The sequence below is a fragment of the Synchiropus splendidus genome, chromosome 9 (genome assembly GCF_027744825.2).
Source record: "Synchiropus splendidus isolate RoL2022-P1 chromosome 9, RoL_Sspl_1.0, whole genome shotgun sequence".
NCBI lineage: Eukaryota > Metazoa > Chordata > Actinopteri > Syngnathiformes > Callionymidae > Synchiropus > Synchiropus splendidus.
The window spans coordinates 6,672,868-6,689,108 of record NC_071342.1 but is presented as its reverse complement, the minus strand read 5'-3'; the positions used below and the strand labels follow the sequence as shown (position 1 = coordinate 6,689,108).

The 16,241-nt window shown below is 42.1% G+C and overlaps 1 protein-coding gene across 1 annotated transcript in view; it reads right to left on the bottom strand.

Annotated features, from left to right (window-relative positions):
• Nucleotides 1–16,241, bottom strand: part of sorcs3b (sortilin related VPS10 domain containing receptor 3b) — a 75,240-nt gene that overhangs the window by 8,854 nt on the left and 50,145 nt on the right. Inside the window, exons 15-26 of the mRNA XM_053874368.1 lie at nt 13,616–13,733; nt 13,410–13,543; nt 12,774–12,887; nt 11,070–11,241; nt 7,794–7,980; nt 5,506–5,639; nt 5,161–5,284; nt 4,756–4,868; nt 3,307–3,438; nt 2,895–2,994; nt 1,982–2,087; nt 1,758–1,915 (exon numbers count right to left, since the gene is read on the bottom strand). Of these exons, the coding sequence (XP_053730343.1) occupies nt 1,758–1,915; nt 1,982–2,087; nt 2,895–2,994; nt 3,307–3,438; nt 4,756–4,868; nt 5,161–5,284; nt 5,506–5,639; nt 7,794–7,980; nt 11,070–11,241; nt 12,774–12,887; nt 13,410–13,543; nt 13,616–13,733 (1,592 nt within the window). The remainder of the gene's footprint in view (nt 1–1,757; nt 1,916–1,981; nt 2,088–2,894; nt 2,995–3,306; nt 3,439–4,755; nt 4,869–5,160; nt 5,285–5,505; nt 5,640–7,793; nt 7,981–11,069; nt 11,242–12,773; nt 12,888–13,409; nt 13,544–13,615; nt 13,734–16,241) is intronic.

Sequence of the window (16,241 nt, the reverse complement as noted above, 5' to 3'; positions counted from 1 at the left end):
GGGGCATATATTTTACGTAAGTTGTGCACTGAAGATATGAAGACGTTATTAGCAGACGGCATAGATGAAGCTAGCGATGCTATTCACTATACACGCACATGGTTATATCGCCTAAGTGTGAGAATGAGTTATTATTATTAATATTGTATTATTATTATCTGATATGTATCTGATATTCAATTTTTTTTTTATCCAGCATTATTGAATCAACAATCACTTCAAACTCCTCCAGTACAAGGGACCTGTGAAATGCTTTGCTTCCAATACTCCGATACATTATTGAGTGCACAGGAACCATTTCCCCTTACATTTATTTCACATAGATTGAAAAGGAGCAGGAGTGAGCACTTCTGCCCCTTTATAAACTTGACAAGATTTATGCAGTGATGGACCAGATCAGGCAGTGACAGACTCAACGGAGACAATGTGACAACATCTTTATGTGATAAAACTTGAGCGCAAAAGACAACGTCACGGTGAACACTCGCACATGCTTGTAGTTATCTTTGGGTTCACATCAGGTTTGGATAAAGTTGAGCAAGTAAACATCAGTTGGTAGAATTCGTGCATGCGGGTTACTAACGTCAGGTTTTAGCACCAGAATGTTTGGACCACATCGGGCAGGCACACCAGATCAGGCAGTGACCTGTCAGCAGGAGCCCCTCTTTACATGGCTTGGGGGACGCTAATATTAGTCACTGTTAGCTCCTGACTTCGCTGTTACAATGGCGGCATGGTATTCAGCGTCAGGACCTCCAAGGAGCAGACGCTCATCTGGTGTTCTGAGTCACAACAGCAGTGATTACTGCTTGTTGGAGATGTTTCGAAAATGATTATTCGTAAGTGGATAAGTGCATAAGTACAGTCGCTCGCGCTGAGACAGGGGTGATGAAATCAAGCGCTCCTTGTCATTCATCACGCTGCGGAGACGCAGGAAGAGCGCTCAAATATGGAGGTTTTATGATCAAAAGAGTGACTTCTTCTCTCATGACCTCATGAAAAATGACCAGAAAAGCATGGAGTGTGAAATCGCAGCTCACAACATCAAAACCACAGAAGTAAGAAATATCGTCTCCTGTCTCCATTGTTCCCTAAAGCCAGACCACACAGATTGGTGTTTCCAGAAACAAACATTTATCCTACAGTACATGATGAAGATTAAATAGAACTGTTAAATTATGATTGACATGTTATGCATTGTTTTATTGTAGTTCATTATTCAGTAAAGTTTGAAAGTTCAATGACAGCAAAATCTTAAATACAAGTAACAGCCGACTTACGACCTGCTCCACTATCGTCCACTTGAACTTACGACCACGGCCAGCAGATGCTATTTTTTTTTTTTTTATTCAGTGTCTGGCACCGCAGCACGTAGCAGCTCGACATCGCATACGACAGTTACGACAGCACAGTATCCCAGCATCTCACTCTCACACAGCCATCTACCACTACAGTAGTACCTATAACCCTCGCGTCTGCCATTTTGAATGGCATTCGACTTACATCATATCTTACATACTTATTGTTCATCCTTTGTGACAGGTATAACATTCATCGGCATAACCTGTCTGTATGTTATCTGAGCTTTCTACGTTACCTCCGATGCTACTGACTGTACTAATACACTTGATAATACGTTTACGCCCAACATAGATGGATTAGCAGCACCCGGTGAGCGATCTTAAGTCACGGCATAGACTAGCTAACTGATGGTCATGGCTTGACATGGCCTTCAAATGCACATCTCCAGTGACTACCTCTGCTTCGGGCCGCCAGCTCCTCCACCAGCTCTTTCTGCGACGGGAATTCCCCCGGCTTTACTTTATTCATGTTGTCGTTCTGACCCACGGTGCTGATCACTTCAGGCTCCTTTTCGTGAGTGTCCTCCGTCTGCACGTGGATCCAGGGGATTTTCCTGAACACACACGCATTGACTTCTTGAGTATCGGAACAAAGCGAGCGATTAGCTGACGGCTCAAACCTTTTAAACTTGTAGATGAAAAACGCCACTATGCCGATGAAGACCACGGAGAGCAGCATGAGCATGGCCGAGCCACTGTGGATGGCGCTGGAATCCACCAGTGGAGCTGAAAAGAGAAGAGCTACGCTGTGATGGAAGCTGTGAGGACCAGTGAACTGACCCCGACCCGAGCTCTTTTATTATCGACTGTCATGTTACGGTTGCCGACAGGGTTTGAAGAGATGCACTGTCTATGTTTTCCCCTCTGGGCGTTAAAAAGATCCGTTTGGAGGTCCACCGGCGCTCCCAGGGGTCCGTCCAGCAGTCGCCTTATGCATAGTCATGGCTTTGTAAACGCTGAAATGCAATATTCAAAGTATCTCACCCCGCCGCACGTCTTTCTCCCCGTCACAGTGAATCCTATGAAGTCTATGACCTTTCTGGATCATTTTAAAGGCAACCCAGACCTTTGTGTGCAGACGCAAATGAAGACAGATCCGTTGGTGGATGAAAAGGGTAAAGCCACGCGGGGTTGATCGACACGTTTTTGCGATATGCAAATGCCGCGGTGACCCCGCAGTTTTCCTCGCCGCATACCAAGTGCCCTCTTTGTCAATCATGTCATTGATCGGATCATTTGAAAGAGTAGTACTGTCCTAAAGCTGAAGTCATACGACGCTCGGAAAGTTGTTTAAATCCCGTCATATACAGGCTGATATGAATCGCTCTTGTTTTTCATTGTTTGAAAAGAAGTCAAAGTCAAATCATGTGGAAAAAGACGACGCGGTTTATCTTCCTCTCATCGGCGACGCGCTGGGGAGTTTGAAGCATCAGATAAGCCTACAATTAGATGCTTTGTTTCCATTCACCGACGGTACAGTTTTCAAACATAATGATTCCATCTGTTGAGGCGGAAGCTTGAGGACAAACTCACCCAGCGTCTGCTGAGTCATGTACACAGTGATGCGGGTGTTGACTTTCAGCTCAAACTGGATCAAGCCTTGGTTCAGAGCCGTGACGAAAACGTCCGATATCTGTTTTGGTTTAGAAAGTGGAGACACAGAGGAAAGGAAATATGAATATTGACTGAGGCGCTCCAAGACAGTACAATTTTTCAACATCAAACTGATGACACAGTGCAAACAAGCCAAACACACGAAAAACACTGTTAGTGCTGCAGCAACCAAAATTACTTTGGACATCTTTTGAGTGTTTTGTCTAACAAAGGTAAGGGAAATGAGATGTGCAATAGTTACTTTTGTCAAAATGTAATAAATGTGTACAGATTATTCTTGATGTGATCTGGAAGTAAAACAGTGTTTAGCATCATTTCAGTTGGCTCTTACTCGGGCCAGCGCCTCCTCAGACTTCCTCTTCTCATGCGAGGAGCTGGCATCAGGAAGGATGAAGAGCTCAGCTGTGGTGGGAAGTCCTGGGTAGAGACACACCAGCAGCTGCTCTCGAGCAACACCAGACACCTGCAGGAGCAAGGAAAATGAGCCAAAACAAAACAGACTTAAGAAGATTCTGCATGAAGTTGGGGAACTTTTCAGCCCAGTTCACACATAACATGAATGTCACCATGTGAACCTGTCACTCTATTTTAGATAATTGATGTAAAGCATGCGTCATTCAATTTTAGTATCATTATTATTTTGGAATTGTAAGTCAGATTTTTTTCTTGTCCTTTTATTGAATACACAAAGACACGTCATCCTTGCCACATAAAGGTCTGTTCACCTTTGAATGAAGACGGATAATCCAGAACATGGTCAAACGTTTTCTGTCTACAGTAAATTTGTTGTGATTAAGACAAGGCTTTGTCACCATTATAATGACACCAGATACGCAAAATAAAAACATTCATGATGTTCAGCCACCGCAATTATACAAAGAAACATGTTAAAAATGAGGATTTACTTTGCATGGATCTGAACCGCAGACGTCCATCACCACAACACTGCTGTGCTAGAAGAATTTTATCTTTCTTTTCCAATTCATACATATTTTTGTTATTAATAAATATATTAATATATTATATATATAATATATATAATATTGACCTTTAAATATATTTTGTAGACACTCTTAAAGTGTCTGTTTTCCTTCATGAAAGTAAAATGCATTTGTATGTATTGTTATACAGCATTCAATGATTACTGAAGAATGTTGAAATCTCATCATGCTAAACCTGAATATCCACTGCCTGCTAAACCAAATAGTAGAGCTGGTTTTGCAACCTTTGAAATAAAAAAATTAGAGGACAAAATATGTTTTTATTATAAAAAATAAATACATTCTCTCCATTTCAGTTTAAAGTAATTTATTATAATGTCACTTAATTTTTTACAACCATTGACCCGGTATTTTTTTTTCCCTTAACACTTCCTTATTGTTTTTCCTCTAAAAAATAGGAACCTGAGAAACACAGAAACATCTCACTTACACTTGTTTATTAGAGTTGGTATGATTGGTTATGATTCACATGCCAATATTTGTCTCCAACGCCCCAGTGACTAGAAGAAAATCACTGCAGTAATGGACGGTTTATAAAACTACATTTCCACCTCGACCTTGAGGTTTTTACTCTCCATGTTGAAACGCTAACATCGACGTCACCCGACTCAGACTTGAGTAAGTCATATATCGGTGTCATATTGGCGCAGTAAAAAACATTCTCGCAGCATCACACACCCTGACTGCTGTATCACTTCTGCGGGAGAAAATCAAATAGTAATGACCCTGAACGCCACCCGCCGGCCCACGGTGTATCAAGCAGCGGGGATTTGATGTACCTGTGACAGAGCTGTCTGCACCACGCGGCCTATATCCTCCCTCCACTCTGGGATGTCAGGATTGTGTTCGTCAAGAGCCGAGGAAAACGACAACAGCAGCGACCTGAAGAACTCTGAAAAAGAAGGGCGGCGTCCATAAGACTGTGAATCCTGGCTTCATTTTTGATCACTCTGATGTGCAGTTTTGTCTCCTTCCATTTGCAAACTTACACCTTGAAGTTAATTGCCCCTCCGATTGCGGCGTGCGCACACACCGTGACATTTTATTCATTAGATAAGTCCGCGCTGACACCGGCGTGGTGCTGTTTGCCGCTCGGGCCGGGAGCCAGAGATAGCTTTTTTGCATATTCATGTTATCCGCATCCCACCAATTAAAGTTCTTTGAAGACTGCCTCCCCGGCTCACCTTTGACTGTGATGTCTTTTGAATCCTGCATTACAGTGCTCCCAGATGCAACCTGGACCGTGACCTTGTTTTTCCCTTCTTTTGGAAACGTGTACGAGATGCTTCCCTCCAAGGTTATAATGGGCTGGATTTCAAAAGTGAAAACAGAGAAAAAGGCAGCATCTTGTCAGCTGAATATAGAAGACTAAGCACAAGCAGCCCTTGACATACTGTATAATGAGGCACCGCGGCAAACACAATCAGCCTGATACATAAAAAGCGAGATGCTGAAGAAAGACTCAAGGCGGTCACATGGACAGTTGTAAACAGAAGAGAAAAGTGTTAGGTGGAGAACAAGTGTCTCACCTCGGAGCTGTTGTCAAACCACCAGAAGAAGGTCAAAGTTCTAATGTGGCTCGGCCAAACCACCGCTGTCAGATTAGCCACCTTCCCCCGGACGGCTACTATAGGAGCGGAGAGATATACACGCTCCACTGGACCTGCGGCGGCAACACAGACGTCAACGCACACACACTTGTTCGTGGAGTTTTATTATAATTACAGCTGAAGCACGTTTAGCTCCAGGTGTCGTTTGCATTTTTGTAAATCTAAAATGCAGAGCAGTATTACTGCTGTTTCTGAGGAGAGAACGAGTACAGACGTGACCATCCATGAGAGGAATGAGGTTCATGCATCGGTGCTGAATATGATTTTTTGCCAGCGGGCGTTCAATTTCTGCACCATGGGAAAATAGCAATAACAAAATATTATGCACGAGGACCGGTGGTGTGTTCAAGACCATGGTAAATACTCTCATCTGAGTGAAGGATTTTTACAGGAACCACCCATCAAACCACCTTCATTACTCTAATGTCTATCCTTTAAAGGACTAAACTACTTCTTTACAGCAAAAGTATGTTGTTCAGTCGACATTGCTTGAGGTTTGTTAAGGAAGAACACCAGAAGGAAGAACACCCCTGACACTCTCAATGAAGACCAACTGCCTATGGAAAACGCTGTTTATGCTTAATGGATAAACGTTGGGTGACTACTACAATTTAATTTGAATAGTGTATATATGAAAACTTTCACAACTGTCAACATATTTGTCTTTCAAATTTTAAAAAAAGTCGAAAAAACAAGTTCCAAGTTACAAACTAACTTGCATGAATCAGTAGTGTCCTTTACCACAGTATGTCTATTTTGTTTTTACTATTCCAAAGCAAATTAAAACTAAATAATATCCCAGTGTTCTTTTTTTTCCCAGTCCTCCACAGGCAACCTTGCCTTGACTAGATGTTATACAAGAAAGAAGAAAATGTCAGAACACATGCTGTTAAAATCGGTACAATTGGCTGTCTTCACTGCAGCACAGATGGGTGGCTGAGAATTGACACTCCAAATTTAACCTGTAATAGTGCACTAGTGAGAGGGAACACACATTTCTCTGCTTCCTTGATGGCACGGATACTTGGATTTGGAACGACAAGGACGGGTTTTTCATCAGCAAGGAAGGCTTGAATGGCCAAGGATTCTTGACACTGGAATGGTAAAGGAAGGAAGGATCCCGCATACAAGGATGAAATCCAATTCCTCCTTTAATCCTCAACCTTAACCCACAACCTTAGCCCTCAAAGCCAAGTGTTAAGGGCAGTGTGTGACTAAGAAATGGGATACCTCTTAAATGCACATTTGTCCTCAGACAGTGGGGGGGCAGTATTATGCAAAAGCAGCATTCAGTTTGGTAATTCAGAAGAAGTTTAAGAAAAGATCGTACAATAAAAATAAATGTCATGCAACAATGAGGTAAATAATCCATAAAATGGGCTAAGATGATGTATTAAATATATATATCTGATATTTTAAAAAACTGTTAAAATGAGTTAATAGTGATTTAATGTACGCAGAAGGTCTCATCATTTTCATTGCAAATTCATTGTCAACCCATGTGATCGATATCGGTGATCGGTGGTGATCAGCACTCTGATCAGTGTCGGTGATAGGCCGCAAAAACTCTGATCAGAGCATCCCTACCTGGAACCCATTTTTTATTGGCTGAAAATGCACAAAGCATCAGGGTATTCCTCAATCTGAAGGTAGGTGCCAGCAAACCTCAAAATTGAGGGAGATACAGCTCTCAGTGATGTTCCTCAAATTGGCTTCATGAGAACTGGGACGTCCCCTGCACCTCGTGGGAACGTGCATTTTTGAGGTTGAGGGGTTGAGGGTTAAGGGTAACGTAAGGAATTGGAATTCATCCCCAAATGATTGTGGGAATTGAAATGAAAGGAAGAAGGTATCCTCAATGACCAAGGAAGAACCCTTGGTCTTCAGTCTGGTACGAAAGCATGTCCAATTGAGCTCAGTACAGCTAAGAAAGCAGAGGTGTCTTATTTTGTAAAGGGGTATGCTGTTGCCTCGACTGGAGCTCCAGACTGTAGGATGAAATGTTGGTTGCTATTACGCTGAACTCCATCAACTCAACTGTCTTGTGATTGACAATCTTAATGCTGCAGCGCTGTGTGAAGGCACAACATGTGGATTTGTGTGCGTTATAAATCTGGCACCCACAGACAGAAACATGACTCAGCATCTATGTGATTAATGCTACATGTTCACGCAGCAGAGATAAGCTATGATTTTCTTTCACGTACTGGTGATGTGTAAAAACAGTATGGTGCTGTCCGATCCTTCACTGTTCTCCGCAACCACTGAGACTCTGAAAATCCCTGTTGCCCGGTAGATGTGACGGATGCCGTCATCGGTCCTGCTCAGGTTGGAGTAGATGATCCGGATGCCATCCCCAAAGTCCAACTGGATGTTGGTCCTGAGTGAGTCGCCCTGCAGATGGTGAGACATGGCACCTGTCAGGACGACTCAGAGCACAAGAATCATGTCTACTCTATTAGTGCGTCCACTTAGACCACTGGAAGAAGTGTCCCAATCGAGTCTCCACAATCTGTGTCAGTGACATTTTGGGGGTGAGAATGGAATCCAAGCGGACACAAACTCAACAGAGGGAAAGAAAAAGGGTAAAAAAAAAAAAAAAAGAAAAAGGTCATCGAAGTTGAAGAACTGGAAAGTTGCAGTTCTCAGTCATTTAAAATTTAAAACTTACTTAAAAATCTATTGCAGCAGGAAAGATTGGACTGATAATAAATCAAATGTGTGGGCTGGTTTACATCCATCTGGTCACACAAGGATCACATTGTACCACAATTTTCCCACTAACTTTCATGTGGTGGCTTGATTGTGAGCCCAAGAGAATACACCAAAAGTGTATTAATCAATCAGTCTGAAATATACGTACTGTCCAATTGACCTCAGAAAAAAGACGACAAAAAAACCTAGCACTCCAGACTCGTTGCAATGTCACTCACCCACACAAACATCTGTTCACCAATTGGTGTTAGAATTACAGCAGAGCATCAAGCAACAAACTGGACAAGCTCCAGTATGTTGTGAACCCAGCTGCTGTGTTTCTCACCCACACCAGAACTCGCCAGCCCACCACCCTCATCAATCTTCACTGGCTTGGAGTCAAACTTCTGCATCCTCTAAATCCTCTTCTCAGGTCTGGACCCTCACACAAGCAGTGCTTGTTCAAACGTGACAATATTTCCCCTCCCTGTTTTATTTGGAGTCCAATTTATTAGAGACAAGAGGAAACAATTCAATTGGAAATATGTTTCACTTAGAATGAAAGTGAGCTATTTTTGATCCAGGTTATTCAATCACCTGCCGCTAAACGTTTCAACAAAACAGATAATTGTATTTTATTGGTGTTAGAGTCTTAAGAATTGTCCCCTTGTTGAGAGAGCCATTGCTTCTAACCAACACCAAGTGAAACGTGAAAAAAGTATTGTTTGCGCCTGGGCATCCTGCCAGGAGTGATGTGCTGTTGAAGCTTCAGGAAGCAATGTCCTCTTTGTCAGAGCCCACAATGTGTCACTCTTTGTTCGATAATATTCAGCTGTGAACAACTATTCTAAATGAAACCTCACAGCATTTTTAAACCAAGAGCCTCACTTGCTGAGCTCAAATGAAGCTTGATCACCGGCCAAATCAGAGCGCAGAGGTGCCACAAATTCTCCAAGACTTAACAATTATCGGGAATAATTGGTTAGTCATAGATAGCAGCAGCTTTGCAGTGCAAATAAGGGGATACAGCTTTCTCTGCTGCCAACGTGAGCCCAACAGACCAAAAATGATCGTTGAAATGATGAAAATCAATCTAGTTATATAGATAAAATCAATGTAGGGTCAGAACATGAGAGGAAGGTCACAGAGGTCTGTGCTTTTGTAGTTTGAAAAGAAGTTGTTTCAAATTTATATTTTGGTGTTTATTAAATCTAGTCCCTCCAAGTTGTTTTATTTTTCAGCAACACAAAGATTTTTTATACAGATACCACAATTATGATGATGAAGCTTTGTATTTTAAAAAAAAAAACAGCACCATTTGACTTTACTTTATTGCAGGGTCGATAAAACAGTGTCCTAATTTTCAGAGGCCACTGGATGGCGCTCTAGGTTTAGAACTGATGTGAGGTTTCCTTCGACATGTTACAGCAGACAGTGCCATCTGGTGGCCACTGAAAATCAGGACACCGTTTCATGAAACCTCATCTACGTCTCAATACTGTGTCATGTAACGTCATCAAACCATCAATACTGCTACTACACTACCGACTGATTTGGACATACAAGACACTGAGGAGATGATGTCAGCAGGCAAGAATTGAACACATATAAAACAATGATCTGTGGTTGTGTTTCTGGACTCAGCACTTTTCTGTCAAAGGATCAGTTGATGTTTGCTTAAACTGTCTGGGGAAAGAGCTTCACATTTGAATGACTCAGCAAGGAGTAGCGACAATCCACTGATATTTATGCTACTTCAAACAATCCCCTCACTATTTTCTCAAGTGTTTAGGGTCTCCTCAGTGTACAGTCGCACCGACTTTGAATATAGCACAAGTGTAACTAATGTCTTATTAAAGCCACTGGGGTCAGTCTGGTGCCACAGTCCATAATTACCACGTGCTTCCCCCCACAACCATGTCATTTATTCAACATGAGCCTTTAAGACATTCAAGTTTTATCTCTTATCCCATCTTCTGATGCAATATATCATCCATTAAATAAAAATGTCATCCCTTTTAACTCATCCTTCTTTATTATTTAGCACTGCTAGGCACATACGCTCAAATTGGTGCAGAGAGCCGATCCTAGAAAGCTACAGTTTCCTTGTCACAAATGACTGTCTGTAGTAGCAATTTATTTCCAGTGTGGAACACCTGCAAGGTTTATAATTTAATAAACTCTTTTTTTCCACTCTGTTAATCACATTTGTCACGCACCATGACAGATATTACCCTTGGATTATGAAGGCTGCCTTCTTTGGAATTACAGACGTTTCAAAAACACGTTTGATATTTGGGAGTATTTTACGAGTGCTGCCAAGTTGCAGACTCGGGCTGATGGCATCTGATGAAGCGTTTATTCAAAGACCCATTTTCTAGTTTATTACATTCTCCAGTTGATGGAAGCAAAAACTAATAAATAACAGTTTCCCTTGGGACAAACTCAAGCAATCTTGGCGATAATCGGACTTTATGAGACCAAATGACTGCAGTGTCATTCTCATCAACTGGAGATAAAGTGTGTGTTTAGTGCTAATTAGCAATACTAATGAGCCGGTATGTGCTAATTGGAAAATGTTTGTGCGTTAGCACGCTCAAAAGGGGGTCGCAGGGGACGTTCTGGAAGGACACGCTGCTTCTGGACTGGTATCCTTTTCCAGTTTTTCACGACAAATTGTTAGAAATGTAACGCTCAGCATGTTTGACATTTACTCGAACTCCGACTCAAATTTACACGAATGGAATTCCCCTTGGGATAAAGAAAGTTTTTCTGAGTCTGATACTCACATCATCGAGGTAGACCATGAAGGTGACGTTAGTCCCAACAGGGGCGCTCAGCTCGCCGTGACCGGTGGACAAGCGAAGACCTCTGGGGGGTCTCGGTCGACAAGGTTGCCTTCTTGGGGAGTAAACGTTCTTCCCGCCCTCCTTACAGTTGTTGGACAAAACTTTCCGATATCTGGGAAACATTATTTTCCAAATGAGAAGAACAGTTGCTCAAGCTGCTATTACATATTGAGGTGATCAGTTTTTTTTGTCATTAATACATCCCTTGTCATATCACTTGTCATGATTAACTTGCAGATTAGATATTTGTGGGGACCTAAGAATTTTAGTTTCTAGTTTTTAGAGGAGGTACATTAATGGCCGACGCAGGAGAGGACACATTCAGTAGCCACTGAGTATACTGGGCCATGTCAGGGGGGAGGAGGGCTTCTCTCACCAGGCAACCAACGACATATTTGAAGAGAGAAAGCAATTGACCAATGACAGGGAGACTTTCTCCACACAACCTTTCCTATCATTCTGCCTTCTTTGCCCCGGCTCTCTTATCACCAACTGCTGCCAGTGGGCGAGAGATAGAGTAGCAGTGAGCAAAGTCCTCTAAAAGACAAAGAAACATAACAAAAATACAATGTAAACATGATTAGGAATAAGAAGATCAGATAAAATAAGAAGATCACTTATGAAATTCTCCAAGGCATACAGAACTGTATCGCTCTGTAAAAGAGGGCATGTTTCGGAAAAACTGAACTCCATTAAGATATGTTCAAACCAATTGCAATATGGTGACGCTTGTCGTGTTACTCCCATTGTTGAGTTTGTATCTGCGTAAATATACTTTCGAGCACATCAGAATATTAGCGTCACCCACTAAATAGATCTTGATCATACATGAGCCGCACCGATCTGTAAGCTGTGGAGGTGAAAACAGCACATTTTGAGCACTTTAAGGTAAATAAAATGGTTTCATCGGTTTGGTGTGACAAGGCTCATTATTTTGCCAGCATGATGCTCTTTAGCCTGTAAAAATCCATATGCTAGCAGCGTCGTCGTATAAATCACCGGGTTCCGAGTGCGAGAAAAAAGTAGCGGCTTATAGTCAGGAAATACGGTACTTATACAGTATAAAATGTGGATCTGTTTCAATCTCTAAGATGTAAAAAAAAAATCTTGAAAATTGAATAGCATCGACTGAACTGCACGGTGGTGATAACCACCCATGAATCCCTCTTTAACTAAAACCAATCTTACTAGACACATGGTGACACTAAAAACAAATCCTGTTATCTATTTAGTTTATGTTTGAAACCCTTATTTCTCGAATAAAAGTCGTCATGCTTCTGTGTTCCTCCACCTGTCAAATCTGGTCAGTTTCTCTCCCAGCTGCTGTCAACAATTTGTTTCAATCCCAAATATCCATTGTTGTTCCCTGTTCATGTTTGTAAACCGCCCATGGGTTTAGCACAATTAAATTCCTCCAATTTAGTGTCTTTTCAAGTGTAAACCGGCTGTGCACCGTCAAAGCCAATTTTGATGCCTACAGAATTCTGTTTTTTACTTTTTGAGTCGTATTTATAGCAGCCGTGTTTTGCTTTTTTTTCCTGAACAGGCATTAAACTGGCGGAGAATTTGTATCGTTGACGGTGAAACAAACAAGCTGGGATGGAATATTGGTTTGTGATGGATTGTGCATTGGGGGCCACTTACCCAGTGCTGTTAAGGAAGCTTTGGCTGCTGCCGCAGCTCTTAGCCGCACTATTTGGATTATACCAAAAAGCAGGGGAACACTTTCCATCCGCTTGGCGCTCCCACCCGTAGTCACTGCCAGGGAAAAAAAAACACAAAACACGACAGTTCATTAAATCATAAAGACCACCACAAAAACAATCCATCCTTTACAAGCTTTTGTAGTGGCGCGAACACTTAGCAGTTGGGGAGCTCATTGGCACATTTTTAGGCCCTAACCAGAGACATGATAGTCAGACAAGCAAGATCAAACAGAATTTCAGACAGACGGATAAAAGATATTTAAAATTCATTTAGGCATTCATTATTAACTGAATTCTAATAAGTTGCCTGACACAACGCAAATAAAGAGGCATTGATGAAAAGTTTTTATCTCCCATCTACATTTTCTATCTTAGAATTATGCTGCCGTCACAGTAGCCAAGCCAATAAGCAACGTTTGGTTGGATATTTGGGCACAAGGCAAACTGCAATACTGATACTTTTGCTTTTTGCATTACAGATGTATAATTATGTGCAATTGAATTCGACATTCAAAGGGGAGGTTTCTTAAATTAGGCAAATGGAGACTTGCAGCGAACATAAACACTGATTTACCACTCGAAGTCATAGGATGTGCAGTCGCAGGGCTCAGATGAATAGACGCGGGAATAGTACTGTGACAACATGCAACGGTTGCCAGGACGCCGCTTCATGTAGATCTGCTTCTCACCCATCACGCACAGTTCACCCTGTGGAGGAAACCAGCACCTGAATCAGTCAGCGGGAGCTCTTCCAGAGCCGGGAGAGAAAACTGCCATTACCTTGTTGTGAAGGTACCACGTCTGGTAATCGCCATCCATGCATCGTCTGCTAAAAAGTCCTTTGTAATCGATTTTGATCAGCTGCCACTCAGACCGGTGGCCAAAGTGGCCAAAGAACCTGAAAGAGTCACAAAATAGACCACTTAACGTGAGAGCAATTGTGTTTTGTTTTTTTTTTTTTTTATCATTTTTGGACCCCTTCACAAGACAATGTTAAAGGCTTGGCTCCTATTGACACCACAAAAGGGAGGTGTCTCTGTGGTTTTCAAGCTAAACGTATGGGGTGTTAAGAAGTAAGCCGGTCATAATGAAAAGAGGCACAAATCTAGTAAAAAGGCCTTAGCTGGCTGTTGATATGAGAGTTGAGTCCCACAACTTACTGACGTACATTTGCAGTGGCTTTAGGCGATCGATCGTCCTCAGACATCCTCAGTGGATGTTGAGGTTATGAAATAGTTGGCATTCAAACAGCTGGCCAGGTGTTTCGTGGGGTCGTTGTATCACTGATTTGATCACTGCTTGCCTGGGGTTTCTTCTGCACTCCTCAAACCACTGGATATGATTTTTTTTTTTTCATACACTGCATCACTTGGTTCTTTTTGAGATGTGTCTATGAACTCAGAGCGGGAGTCATGAGGTTGTTCTCTGTTTGTGGGGCAACAAACCCATCTCAGATTCTGGAACTGTTCTCTTAATGCAGCTTGATTCTTGATTTATATGTTTGCGAAACATATTCTAACCCCTAATATTGATGGTTGTCAAGTGGAGTTTGCATCCAATGTTGACACAGATATCAACAAGCTTTTCAATAGAGTCGAAAGCCTCCTTTTCCATGGCTTTTGCTGATGTTCAACAAAGAAAGTTGAGGTTAGGACAATGATCGAGTATGGCATTAAAGGCTCGCATCATAACTTTCCTGGTGGTGCTACTTTGTATATTCAATTTCAGTAGTGTACCTCATATTCAAGCTTGACTGACTCATCTCACTGCAGTGTGATATCCGTACAGTAAGGAGAGCCTGTTCTGCTGTTGGACTGGCAGGTGCTACCTGCAGCATTGGGAAATGCAGCGGGAAGCTAATGTCAAGGAAACAGATTTTATGCAGCAACCCGAAATAGGAAATTCCAAAAGCAGAAGAAGAGGAACACCTGACTTCTGCGTCACCCTCTGGCAAAAAAAACTAGGGTTCTAACTATTAGCTGACGATAGCATCTGTTGCTGTAAACACACACGGACCGCATGATGGGCATGGAGAACTGGTTGTTATTCAGTATCAGTGAGAAATTATCACATTCTCTGGAATCATTAAGATGTGTTAATTTCTGTTCCTTTAATTGGTTCCTGACTGAGGTCTGACTCCAACTCGCCGCCGTCGCTGTGCTTCGCATCACCGCCTCCGACTGACCGCCTCAGTCACAGTCACGGATGCGAAGATAATGCGTCTAAAGGATGAGCAAACCCCTTCGACACCATGGTAGAATGATGAAAGAGTGTTCCATGTTTGGTCTGTGACGCCCCACACTCTCGAGCTAACAGCTAGCATGTCGGTTAGCACGGAGCTAACTTGTAAGAGGAGACTGATTTCTTTTTAACAATGTCACACACGTCACATCGGCGCTACTAGAGTGATTTTTTTTTTTTTACAGTGATGTAGCGAAGTGTCCTCAGTGTCTCTCCTCCTCCTAATAATAACCAGAACTGAACTAGGGAGATATACTGAACACATCGTTTTAGATTAATATTCAAATGAGACCTTTCGATGTGGATGTTGATCAGATATTTTATATGGGATACATATGTGTATAGTGATGATTTTAAATTCTTCTCAAGGACCAATAAAGAACTGGAGCTCTCTGTCCACTGTTCTATGTCTCATGCTCCACAGGGTTAATACAGGATTATGTGTCATTATTTTAATATACTTGTTCAATAATGCATGATGTCTGAGTATCACAGTGAGATGATTTAAGCAACTTTAGGTGAAACAGAAATTCAAAATAGGTCCAGACAAAGGTAATAGCGATTTGTCGACTATTCGAAAAAATAATGAGTCGACAACGGAAATAACCGTTAGTTGCAGCCCAAAGAAAGACCACTGGACAACTGTCAATATGTGACGCCTTAGGAGTGTCAATGTGTTGGGTTAAAGCTAGGCTTCTGCTAGTGATGACTCAGGGAGTATTGTTGCTCCATCGCTCTGCCAGTGTCTTACAGCTCACTACTACTGTCCAACAGCTTCTCTCCATGCATGACCCGCCGGTCGTACTTCTTCTACATCTGCTTGTGTCACTCGTCTGGCTGATAACTACCTGGCTTTTGCTATGACTGGCTCAGCGGCTCTCGGACTGCAGTAAGAACAAAAAGACAGTCTTTAAAGAAGGTTCCCTACTGAACATTATCTGCGGTGCGCACACACACCGCTCCGCCAGCTGGAGACCCACGTTATCGAACCGCAAAGAAGAATAAACAAGTGGAGGAGAGACTTCATAAGCCTCAAAGAAATGTGAGCACATTAATCGCTCGAGATTGAGTTCTAATCAAACTTGCTCCAGATCAATACATTTGCCATCATATTATGATGAATAAATACATTTAATTTGGAGAATATCCTGAGGTTGACATTCTG